General features: G+C 29.9%; 3 protein-coding genes across 4 annotated transcripts; 2 read left to right on the top strand and 1 right to left on the bottom strand.

Moving 5' to 3' along the window:
- Positions 1 to 854: 854 nt before the first annotated feature.
- Positions 855 to 16,715, top strand: LOC132950258 (juvenile hormone esterase-like). 2 transcript variants are annotated; one of them, XM_061021601.1, is made up of 11 exons: positions 855 to 1,079; positions 12,148 to 12,288; positions 12,537 to 12,677; positions 12,749 to 12,899; positions 13,031 to 13,216; positions 14,066 to 14,265; positions 14,743 to 14,905; positions 15,505 to 15,665; positions 15,819 to 15,984; positions 16,084 to 16,216; positions 16,312 to 16,715. In XM_061021601.1, the coding sequence occupies exons 1-11, from the start codon at positions 990 to 992 to the stop codon at positions 16,484 to 16,486; spliced, it is 1,707 nt and encodes a 568-aa protein (XP_060877584.1). In that variant the 5' UTR covers positions 855 to 989; the 3' UTR covers positions 16,487 to 16,715. The 2 variants fall into 2 exon arrangements, with proteins under 2 accessions (XP_060877584.1, XP_060877585.1); XM_061021602.1 differs by lacking the exon at positions 855 to 1,079 and adding an exon at positions 11,145 to 11,243.
- On the bottom strand, positions 16,482 to 20,352 carry LOC132950257 (pre-mRNA-processing factor 39-like). Its single transcript, XM_061021600.1, has 2 exons — positions 19,990 to 20,352; positions 16,482 to 19,274 (listed from the first exon to the last, which is right to left on the bottom strand). Exon 2 carries the CDS (start codon positions 19,259 to 19,261, stop codon positions 16,733 to 16,735), a length of 2,529 nt encoding a protein of 842 aa, XP_060877583.1. The 5' UTR covers positions 19,262 to 19,274; positions 19,990 to 20,352; the 3' UTR covers positions 16,482 to 16,732.
- A 1,648-nt stretch (positions 20,353 to 22,000) lies between these two features.
- LOC132950342 (protein SGT1 homolog) lies at positions 22,001 to 24,093 on the top strand. Its single transcript, XM_061021756.1, has 2 exons — positions 22,001 to 22,234; positions 23,243 to 24,093. The coding sequence occupies exon 2, from the start codon at positions 23,251 to 23,253 to the stop codon at positions 23,824 to 23,826; it is 576 nt and encodes a 191-aa protein (XP_060877739.1). The 5' UTR covers positions 22,001 to 22,234; positions 23,243 to 23,250; the 3' UTR covers positions 23,827 to 24,093.
- Positions 24,094 to 24,258: the final 165 nt, after the last annotated feature.

Genomic DNA, 24,258 nt, shown 5'->3' with positions numbered 1-24,258 from the left:
TTTAAAAAAATATATTAATTGAAAAGTATTTTGAATGCTTTTAAAATGTATTTGTATTTATATTCGACTACTTTTAAAAGATAGTGTTATTCGAATACGTATTAATGGCACCAAGTATTTAAATGAGTATGTATTTTGAATACATTTGAAAAGTATTCTTAACAAGACTGCCTGGTTTAGAATATAATAAAACTAACACAAAAATAACGGTATAGCCGACTCTGCAGTATGCAATTTTGTATATCATATTATTATATGGTGCTTTAAATGCATAATCGTAACAGTTCTCGTCATTGGCGTAGGTATTTGAGTACTTCATTAGGTATTAAAAATATATATTTTACAATCCAAACAAACTGCATGGTGAATAATAAGTAAATAATAAAATTATATAAGAGAATAAAAGAAAGAATTGAACAACCGATGAGTGGAAAATCGCGGTTCGCAAACGGCACCTCAAATTGATTTTAAATGTATCATTTTTTTTTCCCCCGGTGTTTCTGTATTTAACGATACGTCGTTTTTTTTTTTATCGTACATGGGTACCTATTTCCCGGTAAAAAATATCGGAGTTTGTTATTGATTTGCGTTCTTGTTTATATTGGAATTGAATTTTTTCAAGGAAAAACGAACACGCAGAGGGAACGACGACGGAGAAGATTAAAATTAATAATAACGTTTTACTATGCTACCCGAATACCCACCGACCTACCTCGAAGTAAATGTCCATAATACATTCCTATAGTGTATGACAATGATAATAATAGCAAAAATATCGTTTGTGGCGGCGCAGTGGAAGGGGAGAAATGCCACGCATGGTCGACACGGATCCTGTGACAGTCAGTGCATCTGCCTATCGTGGTTCGGTTCTGCGCCGTCGTCGTTCGCGTCGGACCAGCGTTTTGTGGCTTGTGCGCCCGCCCGCCCGCACAGTGACGAACGAATAATAATAATATCTAACCCACGAGTGTCGCGATAATATTATTATCATGGGCAGATTATCGTCGACGTTCATCATATTCCGCATCGGGGCGATTGTCGTGTTCAACAAGCTGGTGGTGTTTTTGACCAGCATCATTGTAAGCATAACTACATATAAATTATTATTATTATTATTATTAGTATACGTTGTATCGAACCCATCTATTATATTATATTATAATAATACATTTTTTTTATTATAATCCTATCGATCTGATTCCCCACTAAAACGCCGACGTCATTATTATCTTATTTTATCGTCACCACACTCGCGGGGTGTTGAAAACGGCACAAACTATCCCCTATACGGCCTTATCAATATTTATATAGGTGTTGGGTGATAATATTTTTAACTGCCCCGATAATATTGTAAATCAAAGCGTTTCGTTACGGTTACGGACACGTTCAAAGAGGCTTCTCTCCGCTCTCGTATTATTATTTATTATTATCATTATCGTAATTATACACGGTTCTCGCGTTAAAAATTAATAACGCACTCGGAGATAGCAAAACATATGATTTATTATCTCCGCCGCCCAAGATAGTCAGTCGCGGTGATAACGGTTTTTTTTATGTTGTCCGAGACCACAGACCTTGGTGCCGGGATGCATAAAAAATTGATTGATTTAATGGTTCAATAAAAATTGACGGGCCAGTCGTGGGTCACTAAATCATATTCAACTATTTAAGCGACCATTAACTCACTATATTGATTCTTGAAACGTTCAATGATTGTTCATGCCATCGGCTATCATTCTACGTTATATATAGACGTAATATATCGTACAGCCTGAGATAGAAGATCCGAAATATTGCTCGTCAGTTATCAGTAAACAAGATGTATACAAAATAGTGAATGCTCCCCCCCCCCCCCAGGACTCTTAGTTTTTATCCTACGACAACACCCGTTCCACCGTGGTCGATATTCGGCCCTGCAGCAACAGCCGAGTAAACGGTAAATTAAGTGGTGTGCCTACTAAACGAGAACATATTCTTATTATCATAGAGTATTAGACCTATATCAAGGGTCTTCGCTCTTCAGCCTTTTTAGGCAGAGGACCACCTATATTATTATTTTTAAGTCTCGCGGACCTCATTCGTACTAAAAACATATATAAAATGATTAAAAATACAACAACAAATACATGCCGTGCTTAAAATGTGTTCGCGGACCGCGAGTTTAAGATTCCTGACCTACATAATAGCGGTTGAGTGTAGACTAGATATATAGGAATGCAAGGAGTATTAGACCCAAAATATTTAAATATACTTAAAAGTATTAGAAAAAAATGTAAATTAGGTAAGTAGTTATAAACTCTCGTTTTTTGAAAAGTGATACACCATATAACTGCCACCAACAAAAAATGGAAATATAAAGTATTAGTTACACATTTTTAAAAAATATTTTAGATATCTATATCTATTAACTATAGTATCCATGGGAGTATAGGATGGGGTGAGTGCTTATTCACCCTTGTATCTGTTTTAACTGTTGTGAGGACGTTATATAACACTCATATATATATATTATTATTACACAATATAATATAGGTACACACACAATATGATATTATATCCATTTATACGTAAGATTGTAAAAACTACCTAATAAATTGTGCCTATGTTTCTCGGTAAAATAGAAAGTAAGTTTATTTTTCAATCTTCTAGTCTTATAACTTACAAAATGTTTGTGTGTAGCACGAACTCGTTATCAGGCATACCTTTATACTTGTACGGCTATACTTATACTAGTTATACTGCATTTGTGGCTGTATTTCTGCCTAAATCGCATAATATCGCAGCACCGATTTATTGTATGAACCTACCTATAATATTTAACGCTACGTGTATACATCACGTGTCTAGGGTCTCCGTCGTATGACGTAGGTACAGATCATGGTTATCGATACATAATAGTAACATGAACAATAAATTACGTATTGTGTAATGTGTAGTGTACATTATTCTAAAGTGGATAAAATATATTGGAGACAACTCGAGTCCTGTAATACCTAGAATAGACTAGGTATATTTCCGTGCGTACTGCGTATAGGTATACCTTGTATAATTGTGTATGGATGCGATGTGAAGTAAACAATATAAGTACTTTTGTATATTATTTATGTTGATGAAGACGTTGGAAAGTGTGGGGGGGAGACTCGAAGTAAGGTCGGAGCGTGTAATTAAGTGGAATAAGTAAAAAATCACCAGCAATCGCTAGATCGGTATAACGGGCACAACTCAGGAGATTAAAATATGTAGAGTGCTATGATAATGTATTAGCTATATGACTATAATAGCAGTAGGTATTTAAAATTTTTTTTCAGGTGATAAAATTATGATGTAGGTACCTATAAATTGGGCCTGATATTATTACACTATAGTCTATAGTTAATATTATATCCATTCAAACTCTATTTTTAAAAATCATTTAACATTATCCAATACACCACTAGTATATAGCTATAATGTGAGTACCTACCGGCTACCACTCATTATCCAACTATATATTTGTTATATTATTTTTATATACTTTGATATTGTGCAAATATTTTAATCTTGTAATATTGTCGCATATGTAATTGCTGAGCTATAATAGTCGTGTGCTGATAGCTATATATAAAAAAAAAAATAGCTATAATGTGGCATTATACCAGTTGACTTGGTATAGGTACTAACTAGAGCCAATTTTTAATGTTTAATAATTTCATTTTAATATTGTTCTGCACGTGACGGTTATATTCACCCACATTTAAAACGGTTTATAATATTCTTGTTCTCACGTTTATTTATCATAAATCCAAATTCCAAATAATGGACAACAAAATGTCACTAAGTTTTTTTTCATTAATTTTGATGCTAATTTCAGAAGTTTGGACGTCATGTGATCATTTTGTAATAAAATAATTATTAAATCATGTACAACACTGTTTTCGTTTATACATTTTGTAGGTAGCTACAAAAATACAAATATTAGCGTGTTTAAGAAAAATGTCAGACGGCTAACGAGACTGGACGTATACGACACGATATCTAATATACTTATCTCATCTAAAAACTCACATTAAATACCTTGTACGACGTTCAAATTAAACCAGACGTAATAGAGTTGTTTTATGCTAATGCCCTGTAAGCTGTAGTGTCTAGAAGTTAGAAGACCCAAAATTTGTTTTTAAAATAATAAATGTTGACATTTACTAATTGGGCTATCTACACATAATAGGTACATAATAATAGTATAGTTACCTACAGGGGCAGACTGCCCCAGTGGTCTACTGTAGTACTAGATCTGTCTTAGAAGACAGAACTAGAAGGGTTTTGGGCTGGTGCCTTGTAAGTGGTATGATTAAATCGTATAGGACATAAGTACATGAACATATAGTAATTTGACATACACATAATACTGTAATAGGATTATATATTTATATGAGACAGAGGTGTCATCAAACTTTAATAGTTAAATGGTTCCTGCAGTTTCTATAACGAATAAATCATAAATGACTCTCTTTAATTTGCCATTATATTATTTGGGGGGGCAAAAAAGTATTTGGGCGTCTAAGCCCCCTCTAGCTCCCAAATTACCTGGTCAGAGTAGGGCAGCTGTTATATATCTAGGATAATGAGCCGGACCCTGCCCAGTCCGACCCTGGTTACCTAATTACCGATAAATATTGAGAATTCACATTTTGAATATAAAATGACGATTTACAAGCTGGTCCGCTCGGCGTTTACCATGATAAATTAAATGCCCGTGGATTTACGTTTTCTTATAAGATTAAATCCCGTTAAACTGCACAGATTTTTGTGCACGGTTATTTGGGTTGTTTTGACTAAATATAAAATACAGGTCCAAAATTATATATTTAATATTTATATCCAATCATAAAAATTATTTTATTTTCTGTGACCAAATAAAAAATAATAGACATGTTATATGACGTAAGTTATAGCGTAATGATTATATGTATATCGTATATGAACTTTGATTATAATATAGTTGACTACCTTAGTTATAAAATGGAGTTTATCAATATTATTACAGCCGTGGTGTGTTTGGTGACTTGCGTATTGCTGAGCATTCGATATTGCGTTCATATTGTACCTAAACACTACCAATGGAAAACGTCGTTCGGTAAAACGCTGCTAGACTTACACAACTACACAAGTATTCTAGTCACCGCAATTCTTACAAATATATTTTTGCATATTTTCCACGTTGATATAACCAATGTCACGTATGTACATTATGGTAATACGATTATGTATACCAGTATACCTAGTACTAAAGACTTGCATGTTGCGTTGCATAAGATATATTTTTTTCTCACAACGTAGGCACATTGTCATTTTCCCCAAATATTAAAATTAGCATTTATGTACTAGACTTTATTTAACTTTCGAAATACTTTGACTCAGTTTGGATTTTTTTTAGATATTTTAAATTTTCTTTTTTCCTACTTTTTATTTTCAATATATGCAAATAGAAAATTGTATGCTGTTTGAAATGGTCAAAAAGTTTGAAAATTCAATACAATAGGTTCCTCATAAATTGTTTTTGTTTTTTGTTGTTGTAATGCCACATTAATTCTTTATGACGAGAACGCTCAAAAACGCCTGAAGTTCAAATTATTACAAAATTGGATATTTATACGTAATAAACCATTTTTATTATTCTGTTGCAATTTAAAAAATATTAATGGTATCACTTGATACATACCAACAATTCTTTTGCATACAGAATGAAGTTAAAAATATTATTCGCATAGTGACTTTTTGTCATTGTGTATATTATTATTAACTGCCTATATTATGTATAGGTAGTTAATTATATTTTCAAAATATTAGTCTTAGGGCGTATATAAAGCGCCATATGTACTTTTAAACATTTCTGTTAAAACGTTTCAGCAGGACCTGAATTTATCGAGGCAAGTTTTTTTTGAACAGTATATATAGGTAGGTACAATGTACATATTTAAAATTACGACGAACAAATTGTTTTTCAAACTAAGTAGAGTCGTAGAGACGAAGTATTTACTGACAAATCGTTGTAGAATTCGGCATAAAAGTATACTTAGGTAGTTAATCATTTTTAGAATATTGGATTTTTAATCATAAATACCCTAAATAATTATTTCAAAAATGCTACGTCTTAAACGCGTACCTATACCAATTTCAAATTGAAATTGTAAAAAAAAATGTATTTCAATATTTAACAAGATACTTACCAATATAAACACATAAAGTAATAAATAATAATATAAATTTACCTACTGATAACATTTGATAATGTATATAGATTATATAGGCACTGCAGATATCTACGATAAGTATGTGTCCACGCGAACGACTCTATATAGTTGTATAATATGATAGCTATTATATATTTATATGACGTATTACCTGCATGTGTTATGTGCACATAATATCAGTGACCGTTTATATAAGTATTATAACCAAAAATATATTATTATAAATTTACCTTCGTTTAATTTTTTACTCAAATCCATGCATAAATTCATGTACGAATATCGTATTATTGAACGATTCGTTTTCAGTATATAGTGGGGATCGTCGTCCAAGGTGATCCGGATGAATGAGAAAGGAAAAACGCGACGAGAGGATATTATTATGTCCGGTCATGGATTAATTTTGAACCGGGTAAACACAAGATAATTACTAAACATAATAATATATTTAGGCGCATCGTATAAATGTATTGCATACACATGTAAAGTGGCGCCGAAGTGTCATCACCAATGTCCCCCATTTTTTTATTTAACAATCAGATGCAATCAAAGCGCCTATATACATAATGCAATGTTTAATCATTTATTTTTACATTTCAACTTGAATGCTGGATCCACAGCGGGGATCCCTTGCAGTACATTACGGTCACTAGTGGTTCAAAAATAAAAATAGTTGGCCAAAAGTCGATGTATACTTATTGCAAAATATCATTGGGTATACTCATAATGTAATATAAAATAGACAAAATAAAGTTTTTTTCTTAAAAACTATGATATTTTGTCAATAATCGTCATATAGTTTAACTGTCTACAATAAATAAAATAAAATGAAATTGAACCGTTCATCAATTTATCTATGTTGGATAAGTTACAAAAATAGTATTTAATGACCCAATTATGAAGTTACAATTGTTATTAACCCGTATATGGTAATTGAAATGTACAATGTTACAAATATTAAGATAATAAACCTATTACTTTTTATAAACATACAAATTTAATTATTTTTTTCATTGAATTACATGACGATATTATTTACACCACCAATTAAATCACAATCTAATGATTACAAATATATCATCATTACTTGCTAAACTTTGCTCGTTACTTTGTAGTGAGCACTTGAAGATGGAAGTTTAAAATCGTATTTTATACTGGTTTAGGAATACAAATTAAAAATTGAAGCCCTGTGAAAAATGGTTTCTCTTTCCAAAAAAAAAAAAAAAATTATCGAACTTTTTACCTCTTTTTACAAGACTTGAGAGTTTTTCCTTATAAGAAAAGTTTTTGAGAAAAAACAGGTCACGTGGAGACCCTTTAAGTCAGTATACGAATACGAATTATAATTATGTATAATATAACAAATAATTTCGTAAGATTTCTGTGAAAATTTGACTCTAGGCCAACTATTTTCATTTTTGAACCACTGTGCGGTGGGCCGTTCCTCCCCCCTTATTTAAAAATCTACTATGACATATTATGTCAAAGATAAATTAGGTGATCGGCCCCCACATGTGACATGTTATAATATCCGATTATCCGAAATTACTATTTTTACGTATTTTAGCATAGTATTTATTTGTATTCTTAGCCTTTTGGATATAATCTACTGTTACTTATCTACTCGTAAAACTCAGTAAAAGGAATGCTCTAAAAATGTTGTATGACCTCTGCATACTTATGGAAATAGGTCACGCCTATTTTAAAAGATATAGGTAGGTACTATTTGTATATGATTAACCAGAAAATTGCACGTTACGAGTAAACTAAATAAATATAAATTTTCAAAAAAGAAATTTCTGACATTTAAATACCAACATCGATATAATATTATAATGTTATGTTTATTATGTAAGTAAGTTTGTTTCGTAGGTACCTGTATTATAGAATTCCTGAGATACATTATTTGTGTTATCTTCCGGTTTTAATAAATCTATGGACTTATAGTTTATTATTTGAGTAAACTGCAGAGCATAGGTGCAAATAGATACATTGTTGGGAGAACTTAAGCCACCCCCCCCCCACATTATAAACTGCAACTATAATTGTTGTCTACGGAAAAAAAACAATTCTTATCGTATGTGTGTATATAGGTACTATATATATATATTGTAAATTATGTATCATTAAATTATCTATATTAGAAATACTGTACAGTGGCGTAATTAGGAATTTGGTTTGGGGGGGGGGGGGGATATACGTTTTTAGCAAACATGAATGGTCATTATCAATACTTTGATCAAAATGTTAGCAGTAAAAAAAAAGTTGTGGGGGGGATCTATACAAAATCTTAAATTTTTATTGGGTTTAATAATTTGAAACATATAGACAAAAATTTAAAAACGGTATTTACCTAGCACTTGCAGCCCGAAGAAGACTATTAATTTAATTTTTTTTGGGGGGGGGACGGTTAGGTCGTGGGTCTAAACCCTAGCCGATGCTGCAGATCTATTTGATGTAATACGGGTAGTTCCAATTTTTCCAGATATAAAGTTTTGTAATATCATTGCCGCTAAACACCGATCAGGTATCTCCTACTAGGTAGTTCGTATAGGTACCCACCTGCTGGCACCAAATAGATATTTTAGTGTACCGCGCTATGCATAATTTACCTATTTTATCATATTAACAATGTCCTTAGGCCTTAGCAACATATTATTACACATCATCAAGTCGGTCATTGCTGACGGATAATATAATTATTGCCCTCGTGTAATCATAATAATAATAATAATAATAGTAGCACATGATAGGTACTGCCACAGTGGCGGATTCGATTGCAGAATTGAACCAAGTCAGTCGCGAGACTTGCGGAGAAGGCGATGGGTGCACGGACACGCATGAGCAGTAGGCATAAGACATAAGTGCATAACCCGGCAAAATGAAACTTATGGTAATTCTTTCCAAAACCAAAAAATGTATAGCTCTGGGCCAAATACCGTCTAGTCCGTCACCGATATTATGCAAGCACGTATAGGAGGTACATAATAATAATTAATAACGATAATAATAATTTAATAATAGGTATATACGTCATATAATATAGTGCATTCCGCTTTTATTTAATAAATTATAAATCCACGAAGATCGAAAACCTGTCGAAAAATAACAACGGGCCAAAAATAATTATTATTCGAAGCGATTCCAAGTGTTTCGAGTTCTATAGGTTACCTATATATACGGCTATCGGGCTATCCGGCTATACCATACTACTTATACTAGGTTAGTGCTTATACAGTTATACGATTATACTTTCCGCAACCCGCAGTAGTCGGTATAGTCTGGCCGAATTATATTATATAGATGTATGTACGATTATAACATGAAGTTATGCATTATCTACGTTTACCGTTTGCGGTTCTATAATAATTGTTTTGATAATTATACAGGTACCTACTACGAACATTTTTTATTTGGTACCTATAATACTATAATCATATGGTTGGGTATATTATTCATAATTAAGAAAAAAATGTTCGCGGTACCCACTCATCTATTTGTTTGACCGATATACCTAACAACAATACTTAATGATTAGGGCCCGGGTTAAAAATGCCCTAATAACTATCAAAAATGCTTTAAATAAAAGCGAAAATTACATTTCAACCCTTAAAAAAATGACATATAACATCAACAAAAGTTACAATAATAATAAAAACCTTCGTTCGAACGCAGTTTCATTGTTGTTCCCAGTTCCCCTTTTAAAATTACCTTCCTAATAAGTAAATTTGTCCTAATATTAATTATGAATAAACTGTAGTTACGACGTAACCAATGTTACACGTGTGTAGGTACGACATACAAATAAATATTTAATATCTGTACCACAGAAGTCAAGTAACGCAAGTCATAAAAAGCAAATTTTACAGGAGAGACAAAACAAAAATTTTTGTTGCAATGGACTTACAATAGTGTACTTCAAAAATATTATTTTGAATTACTTTTCTTATGTAAACGCTGGACATATGTTTCTATACTCCTATCATAGTTTAGGACTTAAGTTAGTATACTTCTGGCGATCTATGCATTTATTGTATATAGGACTTACGTTGTAATACCTCTAAAAAGATCACAAAAAGCATATTCTGGTTATATAATTAACTCAAAATTTCAAAAAATAGACTTGCGTTAGTTGACTTCTGTGGTACAGATATTTAAATAGGTATTAAAGACGTTTAGTAAATAATAATTTTATAGAAAAATTAGAAATTAATAATGATTCATCGACAGTGGTTTTTATCAGTGAACATCGTCTTGTTGCTGTTTTAGTCCCGTATGGCTGTATTCGTTCTAATTTCTAAACATACAATATAAATAAACTAATAACTATGGTTATGATTTATGATAAGTTCTACGTACATTTATGTTATAGGTATCTGTTAAATTCAAAATTGTAATTTTTAAGCATAACCTAACAAATTTAAACCTAAATTCAATCAGATATATACTAGACATTTAAATACATACAAGATTGAAGATACAAATATATAATCATTGATTATAAATACTTATAATAAATGATATAATGCACTAAAAATTAATTAAATTAAGTAGGTACCTACCTACCTACAACTATTAGAAAATGCAAACAAAAGTTTCTCTTTTGAAATATCTATTACATAGCCAAAAAGGTAAATCGTAAATCAAGTTATGGATTAATTTACTTGGAATACAGTTCTAGAGCAAACAAAAAAAAATGCACTTAGCATTGAAATCCGGACCTTACTGGCCTACTAATGATATTACATTATTACTTAGTCTTGAAATGGTCTTGAACTGTAATGATCTATCAAAATTTATTCGTTCACATTAAAATTAAAAATTAAATAAGTATGACCTGTATAATATTATTATTATCATCAATATCTACTATCTACGCGATTGATAAAAAAAATTCAGATAAAAACTAAATTGTGATAACGGTAAAAAACCAGTTTTAGTTCTTACACTTTTACAGTGGCACCTGTTGAACTTAAATATAATTAATTACGAATTGAATAAAACAAAACAAAATAGGTAGGCACTTAACTAATATTATTGTCGATATTATCATACTATTAAATATTTTATCTAGTGTTTAAACTTTTATTTTAATCTTGGTGTATGTCTGGTTAATTAAAAAAAACAGTCAAGCCCAATTGGTAATTTCTACCTTTGTGTAATTTTTTACAAATTTACAACTTGGGTACCTATTACCTACCTATGTAGTTAACATTTTTCATATCTATTTTGAAAACTTTGAATCAATGCAATGTCTTTTTTATTTTAATGGCTTCAATAAAAAGTTAATTAGGTACATTTTTTAGTAAATTTCCAGTAGGTGCATATTTTGAGACGTGTATTTAATTTTTATTGTCCGAGGTATACATAGGTATTTAAATCCAAGCGTTTTAAAAGCATTGGCCGGTGGATCATTAATCTTGGGAGTTGGATTATTAATTAATGATACCCAAGTTCCATTTCCATTACTAAGTACTTGCAGCAGTATTCTTTGTATAGACAGGCAGACAGCTACCTATAGGTACAACACTCGTTATATTTACAAATATCAAACTAGTCACAATGAATAATGGTTTTGATTTATATACTACATTGTGTCAACGATTAGAGCTTAAACACTACTATAATAGAAAGAGCATATAGGATTAATGACGTCGAATTACCCATGTTAACACTGTTGTTACAAACCTACATATAATAAATACTATAATCATTCACACATTAATGAAATGTATTATTATTTATTATTATTCAAATTGAAAATTGAAAAGTTTGGTGTGTTTTAATGTTTTGTTTAAAGATGTAAGAACTGTGTGAAAATAATAATAGTTTCTACCAATCTATACATTTTAGGACAATTATATTATTATTTTATTTATTTATTTATTGTAATAGCACTTATTATACTTAATTTTTTTAGCCCAGAAAAAAAATGACAGTAGTCCTTGAACAAGGTACTTTACAAGGACTCCACTACAAAACACGATTATCAAATAAATCGTATGTCAGTTTTCTAGGCATACCCTATGCTTTACCGCCAATTAAAGACTTACGATTCAAGGTGAGAATTTTTAATAGCATATAATTTCAACTATATATCAAATTTATGAATTACTTTTAACCAGAATGATTATATTCCAAAAATATTATGAAAATGTAATTAGGTAGGTAGGTAATTATAGGTAGTAATTTTATGTTCATTAAAACAAATTACAATGTTTTAAATTTAATTACATAAATGTAACATATTTTTACTCAAATAATAATAATAATAATAATACCTAAATGACATACTTAATTTTGTTTTAGCCTCCTGCCAAACATCCAGGATGGACTGGAATTTTTAAAGCGTTTTCGTGTGGTAAAGTATGTATGCAGTATGATGTTTTCATGAGCAAAAAAATTATTGGAAGTGAAGATTGTTTGTATTTAAACATATTTGTGCCACAGGTTGTAGAATAATTTTGTAATATTACATAGATTATTGGGTAATAATTAATTTTTTTATTGTAATTTACCAGGAGGAAGTGGTTGAAAAAAAAGCTGTTATGGTATTCATACACGGAGGTGCATTTAATTATGGATCTGGATCGTTGGATTTTTACTCTCCTGATTATTTGCTAGATGAAAATGTAATTGTTGTAACAATCAACTATCGATTAAATGTCCTAGGTAATTACTAACTATAGTTAGTTGTATGTTTAGTAATATAAATTTTAATTAGTGTAATGTTATAGTATATTTCAATATATATAAGTAGTTAACAAGTTCGGAATAAAATTGAGTTTAGATTTTGTTCTTAGGATTTCTAAACTTTGGAATTGATGAATGTCCTGGTAATATGGGCTTGAAAGATCAATTGTTCGCATTCAAATGGATAAAAGCCAACATATCAGCATTTGGAGGTGATACTAACAATATTACCATTTTTGGAGAAAGTGCAGGATCTGCTTCTGTTCATTGTCATTTACTTTCTCCACAATCTACAGGTTAGTCTTAAATGTATTTACTGTACCGCTATGTGCATATCTCAGTGAACAGTAGTCTATAAACCAGGATACAATTCAAATAAATTTGTGGCTTTTAGGTGATATACTTATTACAGGGATTAAGCACATATTATTTTTTAATTTAAAAGTTAAATAGAAATTATTAGTGAAAATAATTAAAATCTAAATTAAAATCCTATTTTGTTTTTTTTCTGAATCCAATTAACTAAATCAAAACTAATAAAATGCCCATCAACTTTTACTGTGCAAATTGGTGTCTCGTGGAAACACTGAGAACATCTTTAATAAAATAAATTGTGCCTTTTATGTCTTGTTATTAAATATTTAAATCAAATGACATGATATATTATATGCGTCAATACTGTCATGGTGACATATTATGCTATTAAACAGTTCTTTAACATTTTAGAATTCAGTAGGTAATCATTGATTTCATTATTCTAGTATTACAACTCATTGAATTTAGAATGTAATACTAGTTGTATGAATTTGGATTCTGTGGTACCTAAATAAATCATAAAATATTTTGTATTGTTTTAATGAATAATGTTTATCAAATATATGATTTATAAATTATAATTGAAACAAAAAATTAGTTAGTTAGGTATTATTAATTTTATATTGAATTTAATTTTTTTGTTTAAACCAATATTAAATTTAATATTTTTATTTAATATCTTACAGATTTATTTAAAGATTCTGTTTGAAATTGAATTACATAAATATTTAAATACTTAAATACTTAAATACATTATAATGGTACTGATTTGATCTTAATAATTATAATTAGGTATTAAATAACAGATTTGAAATTTTTTTTTATTTTAGGATCATTTCACAAAGCTATAATGCAAAGTGGATGTGTTTTTAATCCATGGGCTTTTAATGAAAGACATACAGAAGTAGCCTTTAAGTTGGCGGAAAAATTGGGATGTCAAAAAGACGATCCTAAAGAAATAATAAAATATTTACTAAATGTTCCAGCAATAGATTTAGTTAAATGTACAACATTGAAGATTAAATTTGAAGTATGTATGATAGTAAATTATCTTACTTTATGCGTACATAAAATTATGAATGCAAGACATACATTAGCTAGTTTACTTTATTGGGTTTTTAATGTTTGTATGCTCCTCAATTCAATATTTCAAAAATTTGATAGGAAAACTGTTCAAGGGTCGTTCTTACAATGTCTGGTAAATTATCAGTTACGCTAACCGGCTGATAACAGATTTTATTACCGACAGAATGTGGCCAGTTAACTTTAACCGGACATTGTAAGAACGGCCCTAAAACCACTAAATTAAAAATTATAACCAAAAAATGTTTATTAACTTTTGTTTTCTTTCATAATTTGTATAATATATATTAAATATATTATCATAAATATATATCATAAATAATAATATTATATCTTAGCACAAATTTTTTTATCTAGATATTTTTGTTTTATAAAATTAATTTTTATAATGTTTTAATAATTGTTTTTTTTTTTAATTTTAAAGGGCCAAAGGGATTTGCTAAATTTCCAGTTTGTTCCAACTATTGAAAGTGAAACCGTTAGTGACAGATTTATACCTGCTCATCCAGACATTTTAATCAAATCGGCAACGGCAGTACCTTTAATTACTGGAACTAACAATATGGAAGGAATGATAGTGTTTGGAGGCAAATTACTTTTTAGTTGACTTACCAAATCAATGGCCATATTTTATCTAAACATAATTGATGAATACACGTAATTTTGTATACATTTTATATACAATTATAATATTTAGTTACTAAATATTTTCATGTCATGTTGCATACACACTCAATAAACGTTTAATGAATCAATATTAAAATAATGGTCGTCCTTTAAACATTATTTAGTGGCCCATGATTGGTCTATTAATTTTTAATGAACCATTAATTAGACAGTTAATATTCAAGGAAAATATAAACTATTCTGTTTTTTTCAAATAAGTAAAAATTTGCTTAATATTCAAAATAGATTTATATTTATATATTTTTTTTAGAAAACAAATATTCATATTACATATCTTTAGTTTTTCATAAATTTTAATGAAAGTGCAAGGAGGGACAAAATATCAAAGAAAATAAGTGATGTCATTGTTGTTTTTTTGTTCTAAATTTAAATCAACATTATAAATTTCTGTTTATATATTGACCAATGAAGTTATAAAGTTTATTTTTTATGGCCATTTAAATAAAAATGTGAACCTTTATCGAACATAATTAATAATTATTATGTTTTTTATTTTCAGAACACAAATTAGGAAAATTATTTGACTATCACAAATTAGAAGAGATTAGAAAATTATTTGAAACTGATTATTCTGAAGAAATCATTCAAAAAGTAAAGAACTTTTATTTCAGCGAACACGAGCAATCAAGTGATATAACTCAATTGGAAAATACATGTCGTGTAAGTATGCATTACATGTTTTCAATATTTTCCATTGGAATTCCAGTTTTTTATTGATGAACCTATAGTAAAAATGTTTATGTAGTTTCATTAGATTCAATGTGATAATTTGATGTATTACAAACTAATGAAATTAATTATACATTTTTCCAGTTGTTTAGCGATGTGTTTTTTACCAAAGACTTTTATCGTGGCTTTAATAGTTTACTTAAAAAAGATGGACTGCCAATTTACAACTATGAGTTCAAATTTGATGGAGAACTCAATGGCTGCAAAAAACTCCTATTTGCTACAAGGCCAATATTTCATTCATTAAAAGGTAAGGTCCGATTATTTATTTTTGATTTTTAACTGTGTGATATTATTAAATAGAGGTATTTAACTACAGTTAACATTAATAAAATAATAAAATTCATAGGTGCATGTCACGCAGACGAATTAAATTATTTATTTTACGGACAATTGTTTGGATTCTTGCCCAAAGCTAATACACCAGAATACAGAATGTGCAGAACAATGAGTAAGCTGTGGTGCAATTTTGCAAAAACTGGGTATGTTAAAAAATTAATGAAGTCTGTCATCAAATTTATGATTGATTACAATATTTTGGCAGTTTTTTATAAATATTTGATTTATTTGATTTAAGAAATCCAAATTCATCAGATTCGAACGTTGTGTGGAATAATACAAATGTGGACAATCCCAAATATTTATCAATAGACGGCGATAATACGTGCATGGTCGATGGCCTAATAAATGTTTCCAGCGTACACTTTTGGGAAAATATATTTGAAATAATTCGATTGAAACAAAAACTGTGATTTTTCATACTATAATTATAAACATGTAATTAAAGATAAATGTACTTACAATTACCTTGCAAAACTGTTGTTCTTAACATTAATAACACATAACATGTGTATTTTTATTTTAAATGTTCTTATATTCTATGACATAATTTTTTATACTATTGATGTTTTTTTTTGTATATATTATACATATATTATGTTTTATTTATAAATAAAATCATTTTTTAACGTGTTTGTCTGACTAAGGATGTCTGTACATTAATATCCTCCGCTTCCACCACTTCCAGTTCCACTGTAATTGTATGATCCCCAAGTCTGATTGTAGTTTGTCGCTTGCGGGTAGCTCCAATTTTGATACTGATACGAATAATCTTGTCCAGTAGGAGCGTACTGTTGATAAGCTGCCTGGTTGTATCCAGTGGCATATTGTTGTGGGTAATATCCGGTTGAATTGTACGGCTGGTAGTTTGTGGTCGCTGTCTGAGAATTTGAGGATGCTGCAATCTCTTGTGCCTGTTTCGCTTTCATTTCTTTTTCAATTCTAGATTTTTCTTCCTCGACCGCAGCCAAAGCTTTTTTCTTCTCTTTGGCGAGCAACTCTGTGTAACTCTTGAACTCGTTGGTGGCTTTACGCAATGATATATAATCGCAAGTATAATCCTCAATAAATTCCAATTTGCGTTGAGAAAACAATATTTTTTGCTCTAAATTAACACTGCTCATCGATAATATTTCATCAAATATTTGGATAACTGATTTTTCGTTTAAAGGCTCTACACTCATTTTAAGCTCAACAAGTTGCAACAATAGTCTGGCATTGTCTTGCATATTGTCTTTATCTTTATTTATTATTTCTGCGATCAATTCGATAGCCTTTTCGATTTTACTTGCACACTTCCAAAGGAAACGCGCGTATTTTATTGCAATATTAGAGGTAAGGAACTTTGTATGAGAAGTATTTATATAATGTTCATACAATTCACATACTCTATCTATTTGGTCTCTACGTTTCTCCAAATTAATGCGCCTATAAATAATTTGCAACATATGAGGAACAGCGTCGTCAAGGTTCTTCAGAATTTCGGCGGCTTTGTCCAAGTTACCTTTGCTTTCTTCAAAAGCTGACCATTTTAAATGTAATTCTGGTGACTTTCGATGGTGAACCAAACAGGCACGTGAAAATAAACTTTTTAATAAATCGCTTACATCAAAATCTAATGATTCTAAATAGTCCAGATAACTCAACCAAAAATATTCATACAAAGCACACGGTATTAGACATCTTTCATACAGAACAACAATGCGTTGATGGTCACCAGCTTCCTTCTCCAATGCGATATAATTTTTCCAATTGTCTATTTGACATTTTTCTAAAGGTTTTACATGGAAATAGGGTCTTTTAATACCTTCTTCGAATGTTTGACGCTTAGCTATTTCTTTACCAGTTTCCTTATTAATTTTTTGTCTTGATTCAATTATGTTTTCTTTTAATAATGCCAATTCTTTATCTGACACATCAGATAAAAAAGTGTTTTCTTCTTCTCCTGGAGGTGCAGAATCGTCTGTCAACATTTCTTCATTTCCGTTCAACCTCATTCTTTCAGCTACTTGCTGTCTTAATTCAAGATATTCCTTAGCATTCAAAATCTTATCAGGTGAGTTCTTGTTCACAAACTCTTTAAAATTTTCAAAATGTTGCAAATAGCCCAATGTCTGTGTAGCAAGAAGACGACTATATATGTTAAAAGCATTGACTAACTTATTCTGTTCAATTTCCCACTTAATGTAATGATCCCATAACCGATCTGAACGATACTCAAGTCCGCACGTTTCCAAGCCTTTCTCAAACTTGCTACGGATACGATCCACATCATCGGAATGCTGCGTTTTTAGGTATGTCATATAATGAATCCATAAGTCAACACTCAGTGGTATGGCACTCAAACCACGTTGAAAGACTTCTTCACTCTCCTCTTTGTTGTTGTTTCTTTTCTCAAAATCAGCAAATTTTCTCCAATAACCGTAACAGTATGGATACAGTTCCAAAAATTTATTATAAGCTTCTCTTGCGTTTTCAACATTATTCTCTTGATCAACATATTGTAACAGATATGTCCATCCAGCGAAGTCTGATGGGTCGTCTTTAACAGCTTGCCAAAACTTATCTAGTTCAGTAATTGGTTTGACTTCTTCAGTTTTAACTTTTTTCACAGGCTGTGATTCATTATCATCTTCTTTCTCCTCGGGAATTTGACATCTTTTTGTTTTGGCTGTGCCATTTTCACTAGGCAGCTCTTCATCAGATACTATTTCAGTTTGGTCAGCTAAAGTGGTTGGTGGCAATTCATCTTCAGATACAGCTTCAGTGTCAACAGGCATATTGTCAACTAGCATTTCATCTTCTGATATCACTTCTGTTTCAGGTTGTTTGGGCTCCTCTTTTAGAGTTATAATTGTTTGTGCATCTTTAACATCATCATAATTATCTACAACGTTTCCAACTTCATTAGTTTTTTCCGATGTTTCATCTTTATCGCAAATATCATCAGTAATATCAATAATTTCAGTCTTGGGTAAGATAATCTGACAATCATCTGAGTCTTTATTATCAGACCCATCACTTGGCTTTTGTAATTTATTACTAATCATTTTTATAGACATTGTCGGAGGAGCAGTTATTATAACCTTAGGTGGTTCGGTATCGTCTAATTCTGGAACACTATCATTAATTTTACCGTTTTCTTTAGACTTTTCATTTTTTAACACTGTTTCATCCTGGTCAGCCATGATTCAAAATATTCTGAAAATACATAAAAAACAATTAAGTTATTTTGTATTGTTAAATAGTACACATTAAACTACACAATATACTCATCATATTAAGAAATAGGTAGGTAAAATTAATTATTATCTTTAATTATATCATTACACTTTCACTAATTAGTATCTCAATTTCAAAATGTGATTATTGAATTATTCACTTATTTTAAACGTTTAGATAGGTACCCAATAGATAACTATGTACCTAATACAGTGGAACCTTGGAAAGTTTCTGTTTATCGACATTTTTTTTCCGTCCAGTTCATTCATTTACGTATTTTAAATTGCCTCAGTAACTCAAAATTTTGTTACATCTAATTTTTTTTTTTGATCCCTTGAGATTCAAGATACCTCGGGTTCTGCTAGCCACTGTAACTAAAATGTAAAATGAAACACCGCTAAGACAGAGATAATATTCTCAATTTTAGGACCACTTATCAATCAAGTTGATCAACTTTAGAGGCAGGTGTTAGGAAAGCAAGTAATACATAGGTAGGTAATTAAGATAATAAGATCACAAATATCTAGGTACATGCATGCGTATTATCTAAATCACCGAGGATAAACTTTATTGCAAACATTATAGAAAATGTTTAATGCTCGATGCAATGACATTTTTGTTGTACAATATGTTTGTACTCGACAACGTTCGATATGAAAGTAATATTAATATATTATTATAATTAAGTAGTTACCTCGGAACTTTGGTTTTGGAAAATAAATCTAATACGTTCTCATTGTAAACGCGAGCGCCGGACGAGCAGCCGCCGAATCGACGCGATAAGAAATCGTGTGTTCGACACAAGCCGGAACGACTTACAACGTTGGATATTGTGCTTCGGACGCGAAATAAGAAAATATATAAATATAAAAATAAATTAAATCGTGGTACTGACTACCGAGTACGGACACAGAACAACACAACAGAGCACGGTCTGCGGAGGACGCCGAGAATTGTTATATTCCGTGCTGAGAACAATATTTATTGTGAATTGTGATTATTATAGTGAACGGTATCGTAAACATATTTTGCTATGTAGCTGTCGGCCGTTATCAGCCTGCAATTGTCAGTAAACAATAAAAATATATAATATTATGTTTTAATCAATTATTATTATTATTATTATTAATGTTATCGTGAAGTTTTGTCGTTTCGGGCGTAGCGGACCCCGACGACGGTACCAACATTTTAAATGAATAATACCGCGGAATAGATAATCTACATCTATAATTTCGTGTAAAGATGTTAAGTACTGAAGTAGGGCATAGTCGTAACTCGTAGAGACAGTTTTTGTAGAGTTACTGCTACTTACAACTTACAAGTTGCAATTTAGGCAAATTTCAATTGAAATCAAAAATCCTTGGGTTTAGGTAACTACTTAGCTAAGTACTATAATAGTACTTAATATTATTATTCTCTATTACACAAGATTATTCACCACATTGTTCGTGTCGTGTCATTGACAAGTGCGTCCTAGCGGCCTGGCCCATTTTTAGGGTGGTGATTGCAGATTTGAAAATATATAATAGTTATTAAATATGTACAATTTTCGTTTAATAATTAATGTAAAATATTGAGTATAAAAATAGTTTATAATTAGGTATTCAAAAATTACTTGACTGATTTTTAAAAAATCTCAAATATTGTTCTTAGAGATATCAGAAAAGTTTAGAAAGTAATTGCTATAAGTCTAACCTAACCTAATTTTTTTTATAGTTTGAACCAAGTTAAAAAGTATAGATACTTACGTACTAAAACCAATCCGTGACAGGTAAAAGTTGCTTATCTAAGTCGAATTATTTCATAAAGGTATACCGAAACCGATTTCCCGTGAACTGAGGTAGTGAGGTACACTAAAAAGTAAAACCACAGATTATAAAATTGTCGTATTTATGGCTTCAAATGAATAAATTATATCTTAAAACAAAATAAATACGAGATTTTTAGAGCATTTTACGTACAACGAAAAGAACGTCTTGACCGATTTGGCAAATATTTTTTTTTTAATGTTGTAATATTCTGAATGAGGGTTTTACGGAAATAAAAATTAAAAAAGTTGCTCGGAAAATTCGGGAAAACTGAAATGCCTTTATTCAATGGGATTGCCCATTGGTTGGATATTCTAATAATTGTAGTAAATAGTAATAGTTTCAAATTAGTATAAATTAGTTTATTTTTAATTGTATAGGTATATTACATAATAATTTTACAAATATTTTGAATTTTTGATTAAATTAACATTTTTAAAAAATGTATTTACTAATTATTCATTTATAAAAGATCTCATTATTATATTTTACCTATTTGTTTAAAGAAATTAGGACTATCTGATTTGCCTTCAGTTGACAATTTAACATACCACAGTCGTTCGATTATCTGTTTGTTTTTCTAACTTTCCTAAATGTACCTCCAACATACTTTTCGTCGTAATATTGTAGACTTTTTTTCCTAAATGTCCAAAAACAAAGGAAACTTAACATTTTGTTAAATATATTTAAATATTGAAGTTATAAAATCACCCCCGAGTATCCCCCCTAAATGGCGCAGCTACCACAATACATATTCTTCAGCAATATGCAGCTGCATTATTATTTATTTACTCGGTGGTAGAACCACGGAACATATGGTCCAACATAATATTTATATATAAGTTCAAACTTGTTATCACGGTAACTTTAGCTGTTATCTCACATATTTGTTTATAATAATTATATTCGTTGTGTTCTAGAAGTTTCCAATAATCCATGTTCAATCGCTGTAGTGTTGTTCGTTCTTGTTTGTTACTTTAATTTAAGTCAATAAATGTAAATATATTATTACGACTAAGTACTAAGGCTGTGATTTTAGTTTTTCCTTTTCTCATCATCACATTAATAATCAGTAGCGGCCGAAGAAAAAGCTGCTTCCGTTGTATTTGATTAAACTACGTACTTAATATTGTAAGAATTCAATTATTACCTATAAGTATATTTACCTGTATGTCTTACATGTATATAATACGATGACTGACTTCAAAAATCTAATTTTATAGTTATAATTAGTTCAATAGACAAGTTTAATAAGTGGGTATTTAGTATTATTATTAACTAAAATAAAAAATTCAATCCTATAACTAATACATATACAGTTAATTTATATTCAGTGTACCTATTGCATTAATCATAAAAAGAAATTTTCAAAAAAAGTGTACTTCGAGTATTATACTTTATTATATTATAGAAATAAATTAGTTTTTTTTTTTTTTTGAAGCCTTAAGAGAAGCACACGAGTATATATTTTTCTCCGTCTTACAAACTTATAATAATTTAGTTAAAACTTCTGTTTATAATTATAAATAACAAGAAAATTAAATTATTAAATTAGTTAAATAGGTATTGACAATTTTAATGAAATATGAAAAATAGCTTCTGTAAAAACAGAAAATATTATCCGATATTATCCATTATAATTCTTAATTCTTATGAAGATATAATAATAACTTGAATAATGTACCTAATCACAATGATTAATGAGTGAAATACGGAAAGAGGTTTTTACTATATTTAGATTTGCATGACAGATCATTTTTGTTACTGATCTCCCACTATAACAAATCTGTTTTGTGATTCACAATAGGTATATTAATTATATTTTTGTTTTTTTCCCTAAACAAAAAAGTACCATGCTATCATTAATACATTTATATAAATCAGTTTAATGTTTCCAACTAATATTTTAATACCTATATAAATATCTCAAATTGATTTTATTGGAATAGATTTGCAATAATTTTAATTAAAGCTTATCGTTTTTTCAAGTGGGTCCTCTGACTATAGTTTAGTAGCATCATTGATTATAGAATAGAATAGCCTATTCTATAATCAATGGTGGTATTATGTTATTTTATCAAATAATTTTGTCGAGTAAAAAAATAACAATTGTTAATTACCTATTTATTTTGATTTTAGTATTTACAATGGCCTCTTGTGTGGGTGAAGAAAATAAAGTTGTCATCAAAAAAGATTGGTACCAATCAGAGTCTCAAGTGATTGTTAGCATTTTGGGTAAGCATACATCAAAAGAAGACTGTTGCGTAAAATTTGACAAAGATGAAGTAACCATTCAAGCCAAATTCGCCACTGGTCAACCATATACTGTTCATTTAAAACTTAGCAAAAATATTGCACCCAACTTTAGTACCTATAGAGTTCTCTCGTCAAAATTGGAGATACGCCTTGCAAAGGTTGAAGAGGGAATGTGGGACGTACTAGAGAAAACTGTAGTGAAAACAACTAAGCCCTCCTCCACTATCCAGCCCCGCAATTGGGATAAGGTTGTCAAAGATATGACAAAAGAAGAAGATGAAAATGATGTTAACACTCTGTTCAAGAAAATATATTCGGACGGTTCGGACGAAGTGCGCAAGGCTATGAACAAATCATTTATGGAATCCGGGGGCACCGTTCTAAGTACAAACTGGAGAGATGTCGGCAAGGATAAAGTAGATATTAAACCTCCAGAAGGGATGGAGTGGAAGAAATGGGATGAATAAACAAAACTGTACATACTATTACATTAATTAAGTGTTTGACTTTCTCTGAAAATTATATAATAAAAAAATGATTTTTTTAACTATACATACCTCTTTTCAAATCTTTGTTGTATTATACACACATACTAACATAATATTACGTTTTCATGTGATTATGTGAACAAATCATGTTTTAATTTATTCATTTTTAAATTGATCTTATTAGTCTTTATAGTCTTTTTTTTTCTTGAACAAATTATTTGGAATTAAACATAGATGAGAGTTCAAGATATTTGTTGCTTATTGTATGCTAGTATGATCCTATACAATTAAATGCCTTATTGAAAAATTCTGACCATTCCTAATAAAGTTAACGCTAAATTTCTATGAACACTAATGTCTAATATAGTTCAACTACCAGATAAAGTGAGTATTTCTGCGGAAATATTATGT

The sequence above is a fragment of the Metopolophium dirhodum genome, chromosome 8, assembly GCF_019925205.1.
Source record: "Metopolophium dirhodum isolate CAU chromosome 8, ASM1992520v1, whole genome shotgun sequence".
NCBI lineage: Eukaryota > Metazoa > Arthropoda > Insecta > Hemiptera > Aphididae > Metopolophium > Metopolophium dirhodum.
The sequence above is the reverse complement of the archived record's forward strand: the minus strand, read 5'-3'. Positions and strand labels throughout refer to the sequence as shown.